This window comes from Equus quagga, chromosome 19 (genome assembly GCF_021613505.1).
Source record: "Equus quagga isolate Etosha38 chromosome 19, UCLA_HA_Equagga_1.0, whole genome shotgun sequence".
NCBI classification, from domain to species: Eukaryota; Metazoa; Chordata; class Mammalia; order Perissodactyla; family Equidae; genus Equus; species Equus quagga.
The window spans coordinates 6,966,513-6,990,350 of NC_060285.1; the positions used below are offsets into that span (position 1 = coordinate 6,966,513).

At 54.1% G+C, this 23,838-nt stretch overlaps 1 protein-coding gene across 2 annotated transcripts in view; it reads left to right on the plus strand.

The window, feature by feature from the left end:
• PACSIN2 (protein kinase C and casein kinase substrate in neurons 2) overlaps positions 1-22,068 on the plus strand; it is a 96,640-nt gene extending 74,572 nt beyond the window's left edge. The window contains exons 4-11 of one of the 2 annotated variants that reach the window (XM_046646195.1): positions 1,505-1,740; positions 3,238-3,393; positions 7,695-7,870; positions 9,980-10,100; positions 13,220-13,341; positions 15,481-15,603; positions 16,105-16,301; positions 20,295-22,068. In XM_046646195.1, coding sequence (XP_046502151.1) covers positions 1,505-1,740; positions 3,238-3,393; positions 7,695-7,870; positions 9,980-10,100; positions 13,220-13,341; positions 15,481-15,603; positions 16,105-16,301; positions 20,295-20,407 — 1,244 coding nt within the window. In that variant the 3' untranslated portion in view covers positions 20,408-22,068. The remainder of the gene's footprint in view (positions 1-1,504; positions 1,741-3,237; positions 3,394-7,694; positions 7,871-9,979; positions 10,101-13,219; positions 13,342-15,480; positions 15,604-16,104; positions 16,302-20,294) is intronic. The other variant, XM_046646196.1, reaches the window with a different exon arrangement.
• Positions 22,069-23,838: the final 1,770 nt, after the last annotated feature.

Here is a 23,838-nt window from a genome sequence, read left to right on the forward strand (position 1 = left end):
AAACGAATACGTGTTGTGTTGGTTGGGGTTGTGGTCGTCCCCCCCCCCCCCCCCCCCCCCCCCGCCAACACTCAGGAGCTTCTGGAGCTTGTAACAGAATGCTGCTGTGGATATGGATTGTGCTCAGAACATACTTCCCACATAGATAGAGGAGGAGCTTGATTGAGTATGGGATTTCCTGGGACAGAAGCCGTTAGTGGGAGTTTCTCAGGGTATGTTTTGGGGCAGGCTCTTCTATCGTGACCAGCTGTCCTGAGAGGAGCCAACCAGGGGAAGCCAGGCCACTGGGTAAGGGGTCCTGGAGGACGGGGCGCCCAGGCAGCTTCGGCCAGGTGTAGTCCAGCTGCCCATCTTTCCCCTGATGCTGAAACGGGCTGTCTGTGGCGCCTAGCACAGTGCCGTGGTACAGAATGGGTTCCAGGGAGTGTGGTGGCGTGCGCTGGGGAGGAGCAGCCCGGGAGGGGTGGCTCCTTCAGTCAAGGGCAGCTGTTGTTTCATGTGCACCTTTCAGGGTCAGCTCTCAGCACCAGCCCTTCTGTTTAGTCAGAACTCTGGCACCCTCGCCTTGTGGATCCCACCGCGGTGTCGCAGACCTGGGCAGAGCGGGAGCTGCAAGGGATTAGATAGGTTCAGGGGGGCTAACCTTCCACAGTTGTTCGCCCCCTGCCCCCCAGTGCGTCTCTGTGTCATTCCCCAGCTCAAATAGTCATTGTCCCCGGTGAGCACCCGAGGACAGGACCTGGGCCTTCCCATTTTCATCCTCAGCTTCTGTCATAGCCTCTCTCTCCCTCCCTCACCTCACGGCACACCACCCCACACCCTCAGCAAAATGACAGGCTGGATGACTAGTTTCCTTCCTGAGAAGGAGTGAGGCACCCCACACCACTATCTAGAGATTTTCCCTGGGCCACAGCAGGTTCCTGCTCCAGCTCTCCTTCCTCCCTGCAAGACAGGGCTTCCACTCTGCTGAGGAGACAGTCCTCCACTCGCCAGGCAGTTCTCGCGGTCTGCCCTGAGCTGGCTCTTCTTGGGAGGGAATAGAAGAGGCCCCTGTCTGTGGGGCAGCTTGTGGTCGGGTAGAGGGGAGCCTTGCTGAGAGCCCTCCACAGGGAGGGAGAGGGATCCCTTCACTCCAGAGCCCTCCTTCTCCAGCCAGGCTTAAGCAAATCAAAATGTCTGAGATGCAGAAATTTGAGTGTTAAAGAGCTCAGTAACTTTAAAAAAAGGAAATGTTTGTAATCCTCGAATTTCCCTAACAAAAGAATGGCAGAGCAGGTCCAGCTTTAGTGCCTTGTTCTTTCTCCATCCTGGGAACTGAAAAATGAACGCCGCCACCGAGAGAGAAATACCTGAAACAACCAGAAGGAAACCTCCCAGCCAGGCAGCCAGGCTGCTGGCCTAAAATCCAGTCCTGATAGCTGAGCAGCTAACAGAGGACGTCCCCAGCCCAGGGCTGTCTGGGACCCGCAGCGCAGAGTAACCACCAGCTTCTCTCCTGTGCCAGGGCCTCAGTACGGGACGGTGGAGAAGGCCTGGATAGCTGTCATGTCCGAGGCAGAGAGGGTGAGCGAGCTGCACCTGGAGGTGAGGGCCTCGCTGATGAACAAGGACTTTGAGAAGATCAAGAACTGGCAGAAGGAGGCCTTTCACAAGCAGATGATGGGAAGCTTTAAGGAGACCAAAGAAGCTGAGGATGGCTTTCGGAAGGCACAAAAGCCCTGGGCCAAGAAGCTGAAAGAGGTGCACCCCTCCTGCAGGTTGCTTCCCCGCCCGCCGGCCGCCGCGCCTGTGCTCCAGCTGGCGGCCCTCCCGCCAGTCCTCCCCGCCAGCAGCCCTCCCTCCCATGCTCCCGGGAATTCCTGCGGGCTCCTTTAGGCACATATGCTACAGCCAGTAGAGAAGGGGCCGGCCCTCAGGCCAGAGCCCATGGTGGCTAACATTTACCCAAGTTCAAGACGCTGAGTGCTTTATGTGCATTCTTTAAATTTAATCCTTTACAACCCATTTTACACTCATGGAAACAATAAGAACCACACACCTGTGGTAGAGCTCAAAACCCAAGCTCTTCTTAACCTCTCACAATAATTCCCCAACCCTGGGCACCTGAGAGACTTAAAAGTCCCTTTGGGCTAACAGAAAGTATCCATTTGAAATTATTCTCTCTTGTATGGGTTTTTCTTTCAAATTTGCAGGTGACAGTGGTATTCGTTTTTCTAAAAGTAGCAACCGAAGCCATTGAATCTTGTCCAGCCTTGGCTAGCTGGAGGCTGTCATATGTAGTAACCCCCAATCCTCAGCACAGGTGGACCTGGCGCCTGCAGCCTGGCAGCCCCGTTCCTTCCGTCCCCACCCCTCCACTGGCGTCTGTCAGGGGCTGCACTGCCTTCCTCCCCCTCAGAATTCCCCGGAGCAGACCTCCATCTGTGGGTTGTAACAGCAGGCTTTCCTTTCTTTCTGTGTCATGGCTTTTGCCACATCTCCTTCTTCTTCCTTCTTGTCCCTGGCCCTATTCGTAATGATACCGTCCCCCTCATGAAGCCAGGCTTACAAACTCATCTTTCCTCTATAGAATGAAATCTGTGACTTTGGCTCAAGTCAGGCAGCTTCTATTAAATAAAAATACATACACATCTGTATCTATATGTGTGTGTATGTGTACGTATATATGTGTGTAAAACAGCCATTGCAAAACGTAGCCTACACCCCTGCCTCCCAACTCTTGTGTTAGCTTTCTCCTTTGGAACTTTCTTTGCATTTGCTGTTCCAGCTGCCTGGCATGCTCTTCCCTCAAATAGCCACACCCCCTTCACATTTCTGCTCCATGTCATCTGGGGTGGCTTTCTCCAACTGCTCTGTATACAGTTCTGTCAGCCTAGTCTTACCACGGTGCTCCCCGCCTCTCTTCCTGCTTTACTCTCCATCTTGGCACTTTCCACCTTCTCATTTACTCTGTACTTTAACTGTTTCCTGTCATTGCCTCTCCAGCGAGACTGTAAGCTCCGTGAGAGCACAGGCTCTTTGTCTGGTGTCTTTGCCTAGAACACACTTGACACAGTGCAGGCACTCATCAGTGTCTGCTGAGTGAACTCCTCTGTGTAACTGGTTGTAATTGTGCTGAACACACAGTTTTGTACCTGCTTTTTCCTCTCCTCCTGATAGTGCAAGCACTGCCCATAGTCTGTGTAACCTCTAGTGACATTCAGAAACCTGACGTTCGGGAACTCATTCTCCCTGTAGGTAGAAGCAGCAAAGAAAGCCTACCACGCGGCGTGCAAAGAGGAGAAGCTGGCAATATCGCGAGAAACCAACAGCAAAGGGGACCCGTCCCTCAACCCTGAACAGCTTAAGAAATTACAAGACAAAGTAGAAAAATGCAAGCAAGATGTTCTTAAGGTAAACCGTACACTTCTTACGTGTTGGATGCACACGCTTCACCGTTCACAAGTCTGACACACAGTGAGCCTTTGTTGCTGCTTGGTCAGATCGGTGGGTAGATGGATACATATCAGTAAAATACATTCCTGCCCTCAAGGTCACATGGCGAGCACCTCGCCTTCCCGTAGCCCCTTCCATGCTCACCTCAGGATTGAGGCAGAACGGAGTGCTGGGCAGGCAGGGGGAGCGATGATTCCTGTGCTCAGGAAACAAGGTGGTGAGGGGCTGGGTTGCTGCAGGCAGATAAGTGGTGCTGGACACAGAGGTGTGAATGGCAGTGACAGGGAGCTGATGTGTGAGCTGGTATGCATGGTTGTAGGGACCACATTGCCAATGGTCTTGCAAGCCAGGTGAGGTAAAGAGCTTGGGAGACTGCTGACAGGGAACCACTGATAGAAGGTTCTGGAGTCTGGGGAGGGAAGGGCAGAGGTGGAGAGGATTGCTCTATTGTGAGTGGAGAGAGGGTTGGGGCACAGTCCCTTTGGAGGGGTGGAGGGAAGCCCAGCATGGCGACCTTAGGGAACCCGAGGGCTCGGGGAGGGTGGATTTCTCTGGCAGCCACAGCAGTGGAGGCCCCAGAGAGGTGTGGGCAGAGGCTGAGGGAGCTCAGGGGTGGTGGGACAGTGGCTTTCAGCTGGGAAGAGACAGTGAACAGGCCATGTAGCATCTTGAGTCTTCTTCCGTTTCTTCTGTTGTGAAGGGGAGGTTGTCCGACCAGTGGATTTGTGAGAAGATCAAAGGGGACGATTGGGAAACTGTGAGGGCTCTACCGATGTGGGCAGTGATTCTTTCTGGAAGGTGCGAGTCACAGGATTTCAACACTAGACAGTGTCCTGTAATTTAGAGTTCCTAGGTGAGGGCTGATGTGAGCAAGGGTGCAGGTCTGTGCACTGGCTCCTGCCTTGGCCCATGGCCCCCTTCCCCTCCCCCTACTTGCTCTGTTCTAACGGGGTGGGGGGCTGGAGGCTGCTGCTGTCAAGGGCCCGCCCTGCTGCAGTGTTCAGAGAAGAGACTCCTGCCTGGATTTGGAGAAAGAGACAAGCGAAGTTCAAGAGGAGCTGCATTCCAGGCACAGCACAGGAAGCCAAGAGGGGAGCAGTGGAGCTGATCCCTGACTACCTGCCCACCTTTTCAGGCCTCAGATGAGCATCACTGAGCCCCTGCAAATTAGGCGGTAGTATCTCTGTTTTGTGACTGAGGAAACAGATCAGAGAGGTTCAGTCACGAGCCGCCTCATGGTGTGAGGGTGGGAAAGCCCGTACGCTGTCTCCACTGCTCCTCACTGCTGTGTTGTCAGTGTAGTGGTGGTGTGGCAGGGCAATGTCGTCTACATAAGATGACATTCACCCTCAGGGCAAGCATCAGAGTCCCTTGGGGAGCAGCACCTCCCCTACCCCCAGCACACCTGTCTCTGGTGGAGGCCAGGAGGCTGGGGTTTTGGAGCAACTCAGGTGTCTCCACTGGGGATCAGGTGAGGAACCTGGGACTACTTGCTGAATAGGAGGGCCACCTGGGCTCGAGGGACATAGGCCGCAGGGGACTCTAAGGGTCCCAAGGAGTCAGGTGCCCAGGAAGGTGCCTGGAGAAGGTCTTGAACTTGAACACGAGAAGAGGCATCTCGTGTGTGTGTGTGTGTGTGACAGAGACAGATTGAAGTGCCCTTCATGTTTTACAACCACCCAGAACAGACACCACCAAATTGATGCTTTGGCAGAACCGACCAGGAGCTCTGGGTCAGATGTCAGGTAGTTGTCAGGATGACTGAACACTTCGTAGAGGGTTCCCTGCTGGTTCCCTCCCTGCCCTCTGTGGTCTGGCCAGTGACCTCTCAGGGCACGATGGCCCTTGTAGGCTGAGAGTTGGCCGGGAGAGGAGGGCAATCCCCTGTGTCCTCCTTGAAGTGGTTTCTAAGACCCAGCACTGACTGGCTGCACACATGCTTCTGTGCTTCTTGCTGGCGAGGCGGCGGCTGCGTCTCGCAGTATCCAGCAGAAAGGAGCCTCCACATTCATTGCTAAATATTACAGTCCACGTGAGGGTGAGGCTGCCTCGTTTCACTGCATGAATGTTCATTGAGAACTTTCTGTGTGCTCTGTGCTAGGAATTTCTCAAATAGTGCTCATGCTGCTCTGTGCCTGGCCTGTGCTGGGGCTCAGCCAAGGCGGGGCTGCTTGCGAGGACAGGCCAGGTACCAGGGAGCATCTTGTTGCCACTGGGCACCCTGAGGGCTCCAGGGAAGTCACTGAGTGTCTAAGGATCCCGAGAAGTAGTTGCTCTGTATTGCTCTGAAGGCACCACCCGGGCAGTGGGTATTTGAACTGACAGTCACGTGTCCGGGGGCCTCTGAGCTAGTGCTCCTACGCAGGACCTCACACGTACAGACATGGGGCACTTGATGATGACGATGAATCCCCAGAGCAGGTGTGGGGCTCTGCTCCAGCTGGAAGTGCCCAAATCCAGGCAGGGATGACCTTTTCCTGGGGTCGCAGAGGACCCAAGCCCAGCCATGGCAGGAGGCTCAGAAATGGAAGAAGGAACCACAGACACCAGGAGAGGGGCAAGGGGCAGGGAAGTGGATGGGACCTGCTCTAGGGAGATGGAGGAAGGCTTCAAGAAGCAGGGGGTCTCTTTGGAGCACAAAGAGGAGTGTTCGAGGTTACAAGTCAGAGAAGGGCATCTGGGAGGGCAGCAGGATGGGCAGCGAGTAGACTCAGGGCCCTGAGTAGGGGCTAAGAGGCTGCTCCAGAGGTGCAGGGGCCAGAGCCCCGAGGCCTGGGCTTGGTCCTGAAGGCAGGGCGGCCTGTACCAGCTCAGGGAGGGCTTGGCCCTTCCTCAGATGGCCCTGTGCCATCTTCAGGGTCAGAGAAACAAAGTTGCTGGGTCACCAGCCAACCCATCCGTTATCATCCCCATTTCTCAACGTCTCTGCAGTGGAAAGACTTGCAATAAATGGATGACTCCAGCTCTGCCATCCCTCACTCTACCCCAGGAGGCTGCTGTGGTCCCACAACTATCAAAACCACGTGGCCGCCAAACACGTGCCTCACACCGCCGTGGGGAGCGGGCAGGCTAACTGTGTGGGTTACTGACCTCAGGCACATCCCTGCCAGGTAAATGTGTGAACTTTAGCCAAGGCTCTTAGGAATGTCACACATTTTCTAGCTGTCCCCAGACACTCTTGAGAATAGGCCACACCAGCTGTTATTTCTTCTTATAAAACCCCTTCCCGGGGACAGTTTGGGGAGAAATAGCTGGGGGAGTAGTGGGCTGGAGGACAAGGGGACTAGGACTTTTTTGAATGCCTACTTCACGCAGCTTGGTGCCTGTTGCCTGCCACCTTATTAAATATCAGAACACTGTGAAGTAGAAGTACCCCGTTTTCTGAGAAGGAAAATGAGGCTCCAAGAAAACAAGAGAGGCTGCAGGATTCGGCCCCAGGTCCGTCAGGCACTCAAAGCCCCGTGATCTGGCCTCTAAGGTAACTGCTGAGCCACTGCTGCTGTGGGCAAGATATGAGGCTTGAGGATGACCCAGCACAGCCCTTACCCACAGGAGAGAGGACACGGTGTGTGACATGGATGGGAGAGAGCATGGTGATGGTGCTTGGACCACACACACTGAGCTCCCCAGTGACCATCCCTTGTTCAACCTCTGCCTGTTTGGGTCTTGCTCCAGCTGAGAGGTCTGGCAGATGCCATGAGTGTGATTTGCAGTTCAGAAGTGGAGGGGCTGGCACTTGGTCTTGAACTTGAAGTCTGTCAGACCCAGATCTTGTACTCTTTGGATTTTGGAACCTGGAGAGGCCTGAGCAACTTTCCTGAAGGAAGACATTGGTGCCGGAGATGGCATGCAAGATGAGCCTGGGCAGCCTGAGTGTGTGGGGTAGGGAGGCTGTGTTTCCTGAGTATTTCACAGGCCAGATTGGGTGGGAGGGCCCTTCGGGAACAGAGAGGTAGGGCGTGAGTCCTCTAGGCTGGAACTCGAGGGGTACAAAGGAAAGCAGTTGGAGTGCTCCTTGGGTGCTGGGTCACAGCTCCTCGCTGTGTTTATTCCCTATAAAATCACCCAAAGTGCGTGACTTAATATTGTCACCTGATAAGTAAGTCTTGATGCTGACGAATTCAGAAGTGATGGAAAGGAAGAAAGGCCTGGTGAGGAGGAGGGCGGGGTAGAACTTGCCTCGCTTACCCTCGGCCCGAGGGAACCAGGCACTGAATGGACGTTAACCTTCGTCTTGTGGTGCCTGGATTTTCTTGCAGACCAAAGAAAAGTATGAGAAGTCCCTGAAGGAGCTTGACCAGGGCACCCCTCAGTACATGGAGAACATGGAGCAGGTGTTCGAGCAGTGCCAGCAGTTCGAGGAAAAGCGCTTGCGCTTCTTCCGGGAAGTTCTGCTGGAGGTTCAGAAGCACCTAGACCTGTCAAATGTGTCGAGGTAGGTTTCCTTGTATCTAAAAAGCATGTCACGATATGGTCAGTGGGAAGCTGGTTTTGATAAAGCTTGGCTGTTGCTCCCTAGACTTAGGGTGGCAGTGTTTGTCAAGAGGTCCCCTCACAGTTCTTAAAGTCTCCTGCTCTGCTGTAATCTTGATGCACAGGGAGGGCCCTTCTGCTGAGCCCGTCTGCAGCTGCCTGGGACAGCTGCTCACTGGCCTGAGCCAGACGTCCTCTGGCCATGCAACAAGATGAACCATGGTCTGCCAGCTCCGTGTACAGACTCTGGATCTGGGCAGGAAGGGAGGGCTGCTGGTCTGGGGCTGCAGCCTGTACCAGCCTCAATTGGCATGTTTGGAATCAACCCAGGAGTGAGGCCAGCGCTCCCCGGACTGCTGTGCCTCCACCCCCAGAATGGTCTTTGAGGCCCTTCGTGAAGTCCTTTCCATCCAGAGCAGCTGGCTGCTGGCTCGGTTCTTGACCTCTCAGTGATTCGAGACCCTCTGACAGCATAGACCTTCAGACTCCATTCGGAATCATGACACAGAAGCTGTGATATTTCTTGATCACTATCTTCATCTTTGGTCCTGTGATGCCTTCATCAGGGCTGAGGTCCAGGCTGACCATGGACATGGACTTCTGTCACCCAGATAGCAGAGCCATTCAGAAATGACTCACAGGTCAAGGCTTATCATTAATAGGACATTATATTCCTTTTGTCTCCTTCTGTATAAAAAAGTTAAAAGCAACAATTATTACGTAGTAGCTCTGCCACCATTTAATTAATCTTTATGACAGTCTTGTAAAGTAGGTGGCATTATTCCCCATCCCCTTGATGAGGAAACTGAGCCTGGGCATGGTTAAATGAATTGCCCAAGGCTACAGAGCTGGCTGGGGCAGCCTGGGGCTGTGTCACGCTCTTCTGTGTAGAGTCACTCCCATGAAGTGAGCGCTCATCCTCAGGTGGCGTGCCTTCCTCATTTAGTCTCCCATGCCACCCTAGGGAGTGGATGGTATAGTAGTGTGCGAGGGCTGCCGTAACAAAATACCATAAACTGGGTGGCTTCCAACGACAACGATTTATTCTGTGAGTTCAGGAGGCTGGAATCTGACATCAGGTGCGGGCAGGGCCATGCTCCCTCTCACGGCTCTAGGGGAGGGCCCTCCTGCCCTCTTCCGGCTCCTTCTGTTTGCTGTCAGTCCTTTGCCTTCCATGGCTTGTAGATGATCACTCTAGTCACATGGCTGCCTCTTGGCTCTATGTCTTCACATCCTCTTCCTTCTGTGTGTGTGTCTGTGTGTCCAAATTTCCCCTTTTTTATAAAAAGATGTCCATAGATTAGAGCCCACCCTCATGACCCTCATTTAACTGTAAAGACCCTGTTTCCAAATAGTGTCACATTCTGAGGTACTGGGGGTTAAGACTTCAACGTATCTTTTTTGGAGGACACAAGTCACTGCATAAGAGATGGCATTATGCCCACTCAACAGAGGAGGAAACTGATTCCCAGAGAAGGTAAATGACTTGCCAGCCTTACAAATTAGAAGTGAAAATACCAGGATCTGCAGTGGTACAAACTCCTGTCCTTCGTGGCCAGCTTCCTAGGAAGGTGAGCTGGTGTGAGCCACCAAGCAGAAGGCATCCCTCACCCCAGTGGCACAGGGATTCTCTAGTCATCACAGCACCAGGCAATCTTCACTCGCTGCTTTTGCACATCTGAGTGTAACCTTCTCGCTTTTTTGAAGGGATGAGGGGGAACTTTGCTGACACTTGATTCTGTACCTGATTAAATGGGACCGCCAAGATTGGCACCTTTTGCATTATCTGATACAGAGCACAGCTAAGTTGTTGCCACCTGGTTTGATTTAAAGCTAATTTGTCAGAAGCTGAAGCTGTGGCTTCCACACCATGGTGGTGGTTTGTCCTCGTCTGTGCATGTCACGGCCAGATGATCATCCAGCTCAGGCAGGGCAGAGCGTCCTAATCTGCGCTGTGAAGTTGACTCTGGTGTGGCTGCAGACCACGGTGCCTGCTGCAGCCAGGCTTTGGCCTATGATGAATGGTGGCCATCCCTGACTTCCAAGACTCATGCTTCTCTCTCTGATTTAGCTACAAAACCATTTACCAGGACCTGGAGCAGAGCATCAGAGCTGCCGATGCTGTGGAGGACCTGAGGTGGTTCAGAGGCAACCACGGGCCAGGCATGTCCATGAACTGGCCACAGTTTGAGGTAAGACAAGGCTGTGCCTGTGACCCCATCAGCCTGGCAGGGGCCTGGGCCCACAGGGTTGAGACATATGCTGTCTTTCTTTTCCAATCCTGCACTGGCCTTTGTGCTGTTTATGAAGCAACATTTCAGCACAGCTACTCTGGAGATCGAGTCAAGGTTTAGAGTGCAGGGGGCTTCAGGCATTACCAAAGGGAACGGCCTTCTGAATCTCTACTGAAGGTGTGATTATCTTCTTTCTTGTTAAGAACTTTGATGGTCACTGGTTGACCATTGGCACTCCCTCGTTGAGGTGAATCCCACGAACTTCAGGACATGCAGGACCCCCAGCTCCCCACCCTGCCCTGCGGGATGGCTGGGAAGGGAGTGGCCACAGTGCACACCAGGCCTGGCAGGCCAAGCATATATCAGCTCAGTGGCTTCTGGTTCGGGACAGGAGGGAGCATGGCCTAAGTGTGTAGCTCTTCTTACCCTTCTCACAAGGGTCAGTTTTCCTTATTTCAGACAGTAAAGTCAACCAATTTTGGTGCAGGATTAACTTTCCTCTTTTCCCATTTTCATGGGTCTGAGCCTTCCAATATCTTTACATGCAAAATGCGAGGGCCTGGGTATCTTGGGACTCTTCCAGCCCTAGGATTAGGTCAGCAGGCCCCACCTGGCCCCTCAGTGTCAGCAAAGAAGGCAGTGGCCACAAGTCCTGCCACCCCTGTTGTCTGAGAGAAGGGATTTTCCCGCTTCGTGGTGAAGCAGGGGCTGGGAAGGCCTCTGCAGGGCCATGGCTGCTGCCTCCCCCAGGCAGGATGCTGGAGATGACTGCCTCTGCCTTAGATGAGGGCCGAGGGGCTCACCCCGACTCGGCAGCGGCCGGAGCCCAGGCTGCACTCAGTTCCCGCCTCACCACTTACCAGCTGTGCCGTGCTGAGCAAGTCACTTGCCCTTTTTGTGACTCCATTTTCCCATGAGTAAAATGGAGATGGCAGTAGCACCCATCTCCTCCAGTGGCTGGGGAACTCAGTCCATGCTGAGTATGGCCCCAGGCCCAGCACACAGAAGCCTCCTTGGCCTGTCTTAGCCTGCAGTTTCATCAGTCCTCACACGTGTGCCTCTGTCTTCTGGAGCTTCTCAAGAACACTTCTCCAAATGACACTGTGGGTCGCTGCAGCTGAGCACTCCCCCTGCACCGTCCCTAGGACACCTGCTTCAAAAGGAGGCCAAGAGTGGGCTGTGCCCCTTCCACGGAGGCCCAGGCCTTCCCGAGTGGAAGTGGACCTGGAGCAGAAGGCACACAGCCCAGCCTCTCCTCCTCCCTGGTGATGGCACACTGGGAAGAAGTCTTGTGTACACAGCTGGGACTTTACCCCACAGGGCATGTTTATGCTCTCTGGGGGTGCTCAGGAAATCCCCTGTGAAATGCTCCCCTGGGCCCTTGGGGTTGCATGCTAATGCCCATAGAGCGGATGGTCTGGGAAGGAAGACTGGACAGGCTGTCTCCCTGGGGTGGCTGGCCCTTCTCTCTGTGGATCCCAAGGCCTGGGAACCGGTGCCCGCATATAGCACATGCTTGTGGTGGTTACGGATTGTGCTTGACTTTCTCTAATGAAATGATTTGTTTTTATTTTCCATGCCACAAGGATGAAGTAAGTTTCTGTTTTATGTCTCCTTATTGAATCCAAACCTCCTGCAGTGTGTGTGACACCCATGTGGACGTGTGTGTCTCCACAGCCTGGCTCTGGCGGTGCATGCTGGCTCAAGCACCGGGCAGCAGCACCACTCGTGCTGCTGTTCTTGTCCAGTCAGCAGCCAGCCCTTCCTTCCATGCCAGCCTGGTGCCGATCACAGCGGCCCTGGGAAGCCGCCCAGTCAGGACAGGTTATAGTCGGTTCACTGTGGGGTCTCTGCAGTTCTAGCTGACTTCTCAGTCAACTTATCTCAGCTGAGAAAATTAACAAGTAAATGACCTGGATCCGGAGTCAGGGGCCAAGTCTGCCACCAACTCTGTGTGAGCATGTCGCTTTTTCTTTCTGGGCCTTGGTTTCCTCATATGACTTGATGTTTCTAAGATGGCTTCTAACCTTGAAATTCCGTAACTACATGTGAGCAAAGCTGTGGACTCAGTCACACCAAGTGTTAACTCAGTTAAAGTTGTTTGACAATGGGTGGAGGTGGGCAGGAAGGAGAATTCATTAAATGTGCACACATACACACACACACCCCCCCACCCCCCAGTCTTCTGGAAAATCAAGTCATAGCCTTGTCTTTTTTTTCCCACTCCCAGTGTTTTCCAGTGCCGTTGATAAAAGCCTGCTCATGTGCTGGGAAATAGTAGACCTTTGGGGAGATGAACACTTTGCTCTGATTTGTTAGCCGCCAGCCTGCTGCTCAAATCGAAAAGGAGAAGTTCCAGGGTAGCAGAGAGCGCTGGGGGAGGCGCCACTCCTGGGGGCCTGGAGTGCTCAGTTCACTTATCTGCCCCTTTGGTGATACGGTAGCTACCCAGACCCTGATGTTATTTGCACCCCAGCGTTCTGTTTCCCACATTGCAGGCTTGCTCGGGTCCCCACAGCCAGTGCTCTTGCCCCCCTGGGAACCAAAGACAGTTTAGGGCATAGACAGAGAGGATCTTTGGCATTGAAGGCCAAGCCCCTCAAAGAACAGGCTCCTGTCTCCTTCCAAGGCTCAAGGAAACCTGGCGAGGCCTCTGGCTACTCCTGCTGCCATGAGGGGGCTGGAGGCTAGTGCCATGTGGGCAGGGGCGGGACCAGGAGGCTTCCTGGGCCTAGAATGCAGGACACCTGGGTGTCAGCCCTGATTCTCTCATCATCCAGCCGTTCCTGGGTGGTCAAAATTTCCTCCCCGCAGCCAGGCCATGACAGGCTAGAACTGGGCCTGGTGCTGATTCCAGGACCCCTGAGGAGTCCCAACCTTGCACAGTGAGGAGTGATCAATAGGTGGGTGTCAGGAGCCTGAGGCCTGCTGGGAAATAGAAAAGAGAACAGAGACAGTGAGGCTAACTGTCACTAACTATGCGGGGCAGGCCGCTGGCTCACTGGCTGCTGTTTTAGACTGATGTGGTCTTGAACAAATGAACTTCCCGATTTCTCTCCCTCGGTGCCTGTTGCCAGGAGTGGTCCGCAGACCTGAATCGAACTCTCAGCCGGAGAGAGAAGAAGAAGAACGCTGATGGCGTCACCCTGACGGGCATCAACCAGACAGGTGACCAGGCTCTGCAGAACAAGCCCAGCAGGTAGGCACTGGGGCAGCCTCGATCACCTGACAAAGGTCCCCGAGTCCTCTGCGTGGGCCAGGACACCCCCAATGTGGACGCCTGGGAGATTCCCTAGTGGGACCTTGCAGGGACCCCCATGGGCATCTTTCCATATTCACTCTGGGCACCCAAGCTCTGCTGGGCAGTGGCCTAAGGTCATTTCTGGGGAGGATCATCTGTCTGCCTGGTGCTGGAACTGCGGAAAGATCCAGAGAAGGAACCTTTGCCACAAATGTGCTTTGGGCCCCATGTGAGGAGAGGAGCTGATGTCAGGTGCTGTCATTACATGTCCCCGGTGGTAGACACAGGCAGGTGGAGGTCACTGTCAGTGGTGTCCTTCAGATGGTTCAGATGTCCTGGCCACGTTTGTACTTACTTCCCCATGCTGTATGCAGGTGCCTGAGTCAGGGGGTTGGGGAGAAGGAGAGCGTTGTCAAGTGTGCCCTTTTTCAAATCATCTCTTTGCTGAGAGTGTTGTTAATTTCTAACCTCATTGCTAAAAACAAGTTTGGAGAGAAGGGGTGGCATTAAGAACATTAGAACCTTCTGGAACGTGTGTGCTAGGCAAGGCCTTTCTCTGGGACCTGCCTGCGGGCCTCAGAATTTCCTGCAAATAGGTGTGCAGTCCTCTACAGAGCTGCAGCTGGTGGCTGCCCCTACCTGGACGCAGTGCCTTCTCCACAGGCCCCGGGCCTGGAGGCCTCCACACCACACCAAGTGATGATGCATCTCGTGCTTGCAGCTTCTTAGGAGGGGTCAGCACACGTTCCAGAGGCCTTTCTGTAGCCCAGGTACTGAAGCCCCACCTGGGCTCCTGGGCAGACGTGGCTGGTCATTATTCAGCTGCTGTGCCACTGTCTGGGCAGGTGGGCTTGGTTAGGTGACAGTAGGCACCGTCCCAGGGACAAGCTGTGACCAGAGTAGGGGTGGAGAGGATGAGACACCACTCTGGTGTCTGTAGGGGCTATAGCTCTGGCCAGAGCTGCTGCACAGATTCAGCTGCCCAGCAACAACCCTCTCTCAGAAGGGGACCAGAAAGTCAGCTGGAGAAAGAGGCCAAGGAGGGAGGAGGGTCCCAGGGGCCTCAGACGTGTGCCCCAGATGCAGGCGGTGGGCAGGCTTGGGTCTAGTGCTCTTCACCAGGCCTGAAGCTGCTGAGGCAGTTGCTGGCCACTCAGGGTCACTTGGGTGGCATTTGAGGCCTCTCCTTGCCTCCCCTCCCCAGCTCTGACTGGGCCGTCCATCCGGTGCTTTGTGTGCCCCCCATAGCTCTGGACTTGGAGGCGAGAGGTGATGCTGGCCGTGGGAGGCCCTGCCCTGTGACTTGGTATTCAGGTTCATCAGCTCAGAGTTACATGGTGGGGTGCCAGGGCTCTCAGGGGCCTGTCCTACTTCTTTACCATCTTGTTCTCTGCTTGGCACCTGCAGCCTCTGCATCCCGTGGCTCCTGGCTTCAGCCCTCAGGCAAGGCTTGAGTCAGGTTTCTCTCTGGCCCGCCTCTAGGCCTGGCACACAGTAGGCAGTTGATAGAGTTGTACAGATGGATTTTCTCTCTCTGGCACACAAAAGGGGTCCTTCCTTCTTTCTAGAAAGGGCTGTTCACACACTTCAGTGCTGGGTTTGGAAGCTCCAGCCCCAGGAGAACTGAGGAGGAGGCTGCTGGACCCTTTAGTAGTCAGGAGGAGGGGGTGTGCAGTGTTGTGGGGTCCAGAGAGCTCCCGGAGCCTCCCTCCTGCTCTCATCAGTGGGGCTCCAAGCCTCCAGGCTCAGCTCCACAGGCTGCCGGGCCTGCCGCCTCAGCAGTGGGGACGAGGGTCAGGTGGGGAGGACTATGAAGAGAAGTCCTGTCCCAACCCTCGGCTCCTGTTTGGGATAGGCTCAAGGCAGGAAAATGGAAATCGTGCTCTCTCTTAGACGCTTTAAGCGTGTTTAACAGTGAAAGTATTGCTAAGTGTTTTGCTAAAACAACCATTCTGCTCAGTCAACATATTCCTCCCATCTACCGGGGAGTTGATTTGTCCCTTCAGAACCCAGCCCTGTGATCCTGCAGCTGGGAGCGCCCAGGACCGCAGGGGCTGCCAAGGTGGAGTCCCCTGAAAGCTCTCTCTCTCCCTGTAGCGACCTTAGTGTCCCGAGCAACCCCGCACGGTCAGCGCAGTTACTGTCCAGCTACAACCCCTTCGAGGACGAGGACGACACAGGGAGCACCGTCAGTGAGAAGGAGGACATTAAGGCCAAAAAGTTGGTGAAAAAATGTTTCCCTCTGGTCTCCACCTTGCTCGCTCTGTCTTTCTCCTTCTCTCTGTTCAGGGTCTCGGCCCCTTGGCACTCAAAGCAATGCATGAGGCCCGCAGGAGGTGGCCCTCTGCCAGCTGGTGGACGGTCTCTGGCTTCTCGATTTCTCAGGGAGGGGGGCACCAGTTAACAATTTCTGGTTGCTTTTTCTCTGTCCGTTAACCCTTGTCAAGGCCCGGGCACACCACCACAGGAAGACAGGCGTGCTGGGCGGCCCTGCTGGAGCGGGCCCAGGACGGCCTCTGCGGGCGCTGGTGTGGGCAGCATCTCCAGCCCTCTGGCTGCGCCCCTGAAGGGATCCCGAAGGGGCTGTGCTCCTGCGGCAGGAGTCCCCAGCCCAGCCCCAGGGCTCCGATGGCTCCCCTGACAGGGCCTGAGGCTGCAGGCAGGGCCTCACGCCTCTGCCGGCCCCATTGCTCAGGGCCCCTGGTCAACTCTCTCTTGCAGCGTGAGCAGCTATGAGAAGACCCAGAGCTACCCCACTGACTGGTCGGATGACGAGTCCAACAACCCGTTCTCCTCCACGGATCCCAGTGGGGACTCAAATCCGTTTGATGAGGATGCCACCTCGGGGACGGAAGTGCGGGTCCGGGCCCTTTATGACTATGAAGGGCAGGAACATGACGAGCTGAGCTTCAAGGCTGGTAGGTGGGCTCCCTGGCTGGCATCCAGGGCGAATGCGTCCAACCTGCGGGGGGAGGTTTTTTTTTTTTAAGTTTCGTAACATTCTTGGTATTTTCATCTGTGGCCACCCCAAGCCCCCAGTTTCCAAAGTAGCAGATGCTCAATGTCAAAGCTTAGAAGACAGTGAGGTGCCCTTGTGCCTTTGCCTAAGACACTGCTCCAGGTAGGGCTGAGGCCTGGGCACACAGAAGGCGGTGCTGATCACCAGGACCACCCAGCTTCTCCAAATGCTCTCTGGAAGCAGCCAGCCCTGTGGGTCCCCAAGGGGAGTCTTTCTCCAGAGGCCCCAGCTGGCAGAGGAGCCCTTGGCAGAGCTGCCTTCCCAGGCCCCCCAGTAGCACGCAGTGTGCCTTGGGCCCTGCAGAGCCTCGTCTCAGGGCAGTACCTTTCAGACTTTCTCACTACAGTCGAGTTAGACGTACACACCTTTAGCCAAAACCTTGGTTTTACAGAGCAGTCTGCATCCAGATTATGTGAGCTCTGCATGTGGAGATTTTCTGTCCTGTATCTTTTTTTCTGTATCTTTTTTTCTTTTTTAATGCTGGTTGCAATTCACCAAGATGGGGATTACAACCCTCAGTTTGAAAAGACTATCTTAGAGCCTATCTAGGGAGGCTTGAGTGGCCTAGAGCCAAAGTGGGTACAAAGGAAGCCAAGTTCCTTCCTTCCACCTTGCTTCCTCCTTGAAGCCACCCCAGATCCAGCATCCACCCCTCCAAGGGGGAGGCTGGGCCAGAAGTGTGCCTGTCTGATAGGCTACACCTCTGGGACAGACCCCCACACCCGGCCCTACACCCTCGGCTGGTGGTGGTGGAGGGCGGTGTCTGAAGGCCTCCGCCCCTCACATGTCCTTCAAGGAGGCCAGGAGGGGAGCCTGCAGCCACTCCCCTCCTCACCCAGCAGGCCAGCCAGCTGTCCCAGGACTGCTCATCCGGCACCCTTGGCCACTTGTAGAAAGTTCTTACGTGCCTGTAAACGTCTTCGTCCTGTCTTCTGGTATCTTTGAATGGAGTGGTTCCCCCCCTACTAGGTTTGTTGATTTATTTACTTCTAATTTCTTCTACTTTCTTGGTCTTACCTATTGGATTTGTCAGCAATTTTACAGATTTAAAATGTTTCCTTCAGCTCCAAGTGAATTGTCAAAACCAAACTGATTGAAAGGAGTGTTTGTAATCACCAGTTCACGTTTCTACATCTTGGAAGTTTTCCCATCAGTTTTGTCTGTTTTCTACGTTATTTTTCTTTTGTGCGCTGTAACGTTAGTTCCCCGCTTTCTGCTGTCGTAAGCAGAGCTCTGTCGCTCTCCACTTCTCTGGTCTCGGGTGCCGAGGGAGCACCTTACTTGGGGCACTTTTCACCACATGGAAGCATCACAGAGCTGGTGCCTCACCGTGCGCCTGGGCGCTGCGCCGCGTGCAAGGGCAGGATGGGAGAAACGCCTGTTGTTTGTCTTTGACTCCCTTTCCCGTCGTGTAACTTAGAGCGCTTTCTGACAGCCCCATGTAAAAAATGCTTGTTGTTATCCAGCTCTTTCACATCATTCAAACTGGTTTTGGGTGCCAGCCAGGTGGTGCAGCAGTTAAGTTCACACGTTCCGCTTCGGCGGCCCAGGGTTCACCGGTTTGGATCCCAGGTGTGGACATGGCACCGCTTATCAAGCCATGCTGTGGTAGGCGTCCCACGTATAATGTAGAGGAAGATGAGCACGGATGTTAGCTCAGGGCCAGTCTTCCTCAGCAAAAAAAGGAGGATTGGCGGCAGATGTTAGCTCAGGGCTAAGCTTCCACAAAAAAACACACAAAAACACCTAGTTCTCATCTTTGTTTAGGTGATGGTTTCTTACTAAAGATCAAATTAGAAGTCTTCATCAAGAAATGTAGCATAATGCTGAGGAACAGCACCAGAAAACACTTCTGCTCAATGCTTCTAGTAATCCTAGTACAGAATAGAAAATTTCCACAGGCCTGTTGTTCATAATAATAAAAGCGAAAAACAGCTGACATGTATTGAGGCCTGGGTACACGCAGGTACCGCCCAGAGTGCTCTTCTTGGATTTTCTCATCTAATCCTCACAACAGCCCTCTGGGTAGATCCGGCTCGTGCCCCCATTTCAGAGAAGATAAGGTACACGGTGGTCCAGTAATCTGCCCGAGGTGACACAGGGAGAAAGTAGCGGGGTCTGGATACCAGCTGACAAGCAAGCCCGCACGTGTCCCTCCCGTGGGTCCCTTGGTCTAAAGACACTGGCTTCTTTTTAAAATGGGCGCCTTCCCTTGGATGAGTTCAGTCAAAGAGAATACACATTATGTTTCTGAGAAAAAGCAGACAAAAAACATGGTTTCTACACTGCTGACAGCAGATCTTAATCTTATCTAGTTACACAGCAACCACTCTTTATAAACAGATCAATCCAAATTTGAAAATCAAGAAAATGGCAAAGAAGTTGGCTCCCATTGGCCCTGCCGGGGGCACGCACAGGCCAAGAAGGGCTAGACGAAGGTGGAGGTTTACCACCCGTGCCCCTCGCCCTGCAGCCCCTGCCTTCACTGCTGAGGTTGCTAAGGCAGATGTGCTCGAGGACAGTGCTGACGGAAGGGAGCCGTGCCCATCGGTGGCACAGCAGCGGGAAGGATGACCAGTTCTTACATGGGAATAATGGCAGCTCACGGTCACCAAGTGCTCTCCGGTGCTGCACGCCGTCCCAGGGTCCTTTCACGTTTTAACACTTAGTCCTCACAGCACCAGCGGTCCACCGATGGGAAACCAGGCCTCAGGGGGCGGGCAGTTTGCTGCGTCTCCTAGCCCATGAGCAGCGCTCTGGGATTTGAACCCAGGCAGTCCTGCGAGCTCCGGCAGTGGCAAGTATTGGCTCCACGGGCATCTGGATCAATATTCCTGCTACATAAAATAAACAGCCAGGGAAATGTTGCTAAACAAGGCATAATTGCCTGAGGAAAAATCGCCACCAAGTCTGAGAAATGGACCGTGATGCCAAAAATAAACCCAGAGCTGCCAACTGACAAGCAGCGCTGGAGGCTGACAGTCTCCCGCGCTCCCCGCTCCTGAGGAGGGCAGAGCGGGCGGCTCCCACAGCCGGCTCTGCGAGGGGGCCACCAGCCAGGGCACACAGGTGCTCCTCGCCTGGAGCCTCCCCCTTCCCGGCCCTGAGCACACCTTTGGTCCTTGTCCCCTGGTCTGTTTCTTCAAGGGACCCAGGCTCCATCTGTCCCTCTCTCATCTCTGGATCTCCTGTGCCACCCAGGCCTGGCCTGAAGTAGGGGCTCCTTCATGTTTGAACAAACGAAAGATGAAGCCTTCTAACACACAGCCCTGGGGAGATCCCGGGACTGTGCCAGCGGACTGGGCCTCAGAGTGCAGGGCAGGTTGATTTCTTTAAGTCAGAGGTCAAACGCCCTGAACCGCGTGCTGGGGATAGAATGATAGGTCCCTGCCTCTCCTGCAGCCTGGACACAGATTAAATAATGGCACTGAGATCACGGCAGTAATTGCTGGAGGAGATTCAAGGAGATGGGGTGGGCCAGGGCCCAGCAGGAGGGAGACAGCAGTAGAGGGAGGTGAGAGAGGCGGCACGGACTCTGTGAAAGGATTCCTCAACCTGGCTGGGACAGTCAGGAAGGCACAAGGCCTGCAGGGTTTAATTCTGCAGTTTCTGTGGGAGCCGCCATGGCAACTGAGAGCTGCTTGCTCTTAGGGTCACTGTGCGAGAGATGTTGTCTTTGGATCTCTCAGAGGCCTCTATGACCAAAAAAGCTGCTTCAGGTGCAGCTTAGTAGAGAAATAACCAGGCCCTTAGCCCCAGGAGAATGCCTGCCCCTCTCACCCAAGTTAGAGACCCTCTGGGCTGGGGATTAAGATGTAAAGGCAACTCTCTGACTCTGTGGTCAGTGTGTCACCTGCTTGCTCACCAAGACCACTCCCTTTTTGTTTTGCAGGGGATGAGCTGACCAAGATAGAGGACGAGGATGAGCAGGGCTGGTGCAAGGGACGATTGGACAACGGAACGGTGGGCCTGTACCCAGCGAATTACGTCGAGGCAATCCAGTGACGTGCCAGTGGGCTGGCTGGCGGAGGGATGGAGGCGGCGGTCCCAGGAGCTCCGTTAGCCATCGACCCCAGGCATCGGTACCTCCAGCTGGCCATGTAGGCGTCCACTCCTTTTCCTGCAAAAGATGATGGTTCCGTTGCTCTTGGCTTCATGGTGTCTCTTGAAGACAGACGAGCCGGTCACTTCACCTGAGACTCGGCACCCTTGCTACAGTGCAGATGCAGAGATCAGAGCACAGGAAGATGCAGAACAACAGAAATCGCTGGGCCCCTGCTCCCCTCCCCCACTCGCTGTGTGTGTTGGCTTATCATGGATCTGTATATTCTTGACCTTGTCTTTCCACCTCTCCTCCAAGTCAATGGTGGGTTACGTTGATTCTTGTTTCACTGATTACTTTCTCTGACGAGTCCCATCTCCCACAACTTAATGAACAAAATTACATGCCATTTTCTGAGTGAAGATTTTGAGGTTTTTAATTTAAAGGCTGTGTACAGTTATACTTTTTTATATACCTGTTCTTCCATTCATTTATACTTAAATTATAGCACAGATCGATGTACACTAGTCCTGAGGAAATATATCTCTATTTCCATGTTGTGTTGTTAATCACCCACGCTGCCACCTGGGGCAGCTGCGAGAGCCGGAGCGCGTTCAGACAGGGGGTGTTGGAGGCAGGAGACTGAGGAGATAAATGGGAACACATTATGTTCGGAGATCTATTGTGATCTATCCTTTACACATTTGGGGTAACTGAATGTGAGTTTTGGAAATAACCTTATGTAGTACTCCCCAAAAGTCGCCGTATTTTAAAACTATTTTCACTCTGTTCGTGCTTAAAATTTTACTCTTGCAAATTAACAGTTTCTTATCAGTGATCTGGAAGGTTAAACAGAAAACTAATTTTTCAGGCAAACGCATCTGCAGATGAAGATGCTTTAGACGGCCATGTCTTGATGTATGTCTGTATATATTATTTGATATTCAGAGAATCTGAAGAGCTCATCTACTGTTTTAATGAGATTTAACGGCTTTTGACAGTGGGTTTAATTTGTAAACTGCTTGAAGACCGTGGCATTTGGGCACAGGCCCAGCTGGCTGGCTGGCCCTCCTCCAGCCCTGGGCCTCTCTGGAGGGGAGACTGCTGCAGGGAGTCTGTCCTCACGGGCCAGCTGTAGCTCCAGCTTCTAACTAGCCTTACCGTAGCAGACACTGAAAACACTCCCGTCTCTCCAGCAGTTGCACATTTCACAGTCATCTGTATCCTTGTGAGCAGACAAATGCTGAGTCTCCCCCCATAGCACAAGGGTCTCTCCTGAGCGTCCTTAGTCAGCAAGGAGCCACTGTGCTGGGGCAGGAAGCTACACTGTAATTGGGGGGCAGGGGAGGGAGGGAGGGAGGGAAAACCTTTATTTTGTGTAACTCAGACATTGGTGAAATGGCCGCTGCCACCATAAGCTATGCATTTACTCAATGTTTCCAGTGAGCTCAATGTCTTGCTTGGAAAGTGGATGTGTGTCCATGTTTGTCAAGAAAACTTACCAGCAGAGATCCTCAGTCCTTTGCTACAGATTTACCAAAAATTGTAAAGTCTTTTAAGTTTAGGAGTTTCTTTAAATGTATAGTATTTTAGGAAAAAATCAATAAATAGTTGATCTCATGAGCGTGACAGCCTCTGTGCCGTGCGTGGGCCTCCTGCTCATGTTAGCTGGTGGGCATGTCTTCATCGACATTTACTAGCTTTGGAGCTGGGCGAGATCCGGGCACACCATGACTGCCCAAGGGGCCATGTCTCTGTCCCACTGCCCCTGCCATGCCAGAGGTTGGGGATTTGCAGCACCTGAGCCCCTTGGGGCTCCCCTTGCCCCGAAACCTGCCACTGTGTGGCCTGGGCTTCCCCAGTGTGGGCAGCAGGCTGGCACCTCCCTCCCTCCCCAAGGCCCAAACAGCAGGACCAGACCTGACCACTCATTGCCCAGGCTTCTCTGAACACATTGTCTGGGTGCCTGCTGTGCAAAGAATGTACCCATCTCCAAACATCCCCATGGGTGGGGTGATTCTCCCCATTTCCGTATTACAGAGGGGAAACAGGCTCCAAGAGCCAGGCTTAACTTGAGCAGTTCCAGCTGGTCCGTGGCACTGAGTGAAATCCCCGTGGAACCCTCCAACTTCATTGGGTGAACTGAGGAGAAAGGAGGCCAAGGTGAGGCAAGAAACGGGAGATGTGAGGGCTCCATGGCCACGCTCACCAAACCCTGGTAAGGCTGCCCAGAAAAATGCCCCATTTGGCCACCAGGCCCTCACGGGAGCCAGGAGGAGCAAGGCAGGCAGCTGCCAATGCAGTGTCACTTTGCGTGGCTCATGAAGGGCTGAGGACGAATCTTTGTCATTCAGCCACCTGGTCTCATGGGTAACGGAGCAGCTGCTCCCCGCTTCTGAGGGAGGAGTTGAAGGCCATCGGAGCTGCCTGCTGCCCAGGGCGGACACCAGCTTCCACCTCACCACCCCCATGCTGCTGCAGAGACAAGGTAGGACAGGGCAGAAGGGAGGGGTCAGAGCAATCTCCCAGTGCCTGTGGCCTGAGCTGGCCTGGGCATGCTGGGCTGGCCAGTCCTGGTCACTCGGTGAGCTCATCTACTGTCATTTTGGCCTATCGAGGAGGCTGGAGTCACTGCTCTTTGCCGTAGAGGACACAGGAGGTCTGGAAACTCAAGTTCAGTGACTTGCCCAAGGTCCCATGACAGAACCGTGATTCAGACCCATCTGCAGGGTTCTTGAGGGCATGGCCTTCCTCACTCCATCCTCTGCAGATAAAGAGCAGGAGGAATCCTCCACAGTCGGGGTGAAACGCCTCTCCTCAGCGAGGCCCTTTTCTCAGCCTCCTGTCATCTTCAGAGCTCCAGCAAGGAGTCCTGAAGGGCCCTCACTGGCCACCTGTCCTCTCCTGTCCTGGCCATTAACAGAGGCGAGCTTGGGAATCTTAACTTGCCTCTCTGGGCCTCAGTTTCCCCAGGCAAGAGTGGCGCCTACCTTCCTTGTTGGAGAGTTAGAGTAAGGCGTGAATGGCTACAGGCTCTCAGGAGGTGGTAACTTACTTTGGTTGAGAGACACCTCATTCTCCCAGTCCCCAGCCAGGACCCTCTGGCATCCTTGGCTGCCCCTCCCATACTTTCCACTCTGGGCCACCAAGTCGTCTTTGCCCATCTGTCCTTCCTCTCTTGGTAGCCACTGCCGGGGGCCAAGCTGCTCCTTCTCCCCCTAGATTGCTGCTATGACCACACCACCCTAGGGGTCCCCAGGGCCCTTGGCAGCCTGGCTTCTCTGTCCGGGGCTTCGCTGCAGGGCCCTTATCCACCTAAACATGTGCAAGGCCTCTCCCCATGCCCAGCCTGGCCTTTGCTGGGTGGCCTATGGGTCTGGGCTGTGCTATGGCC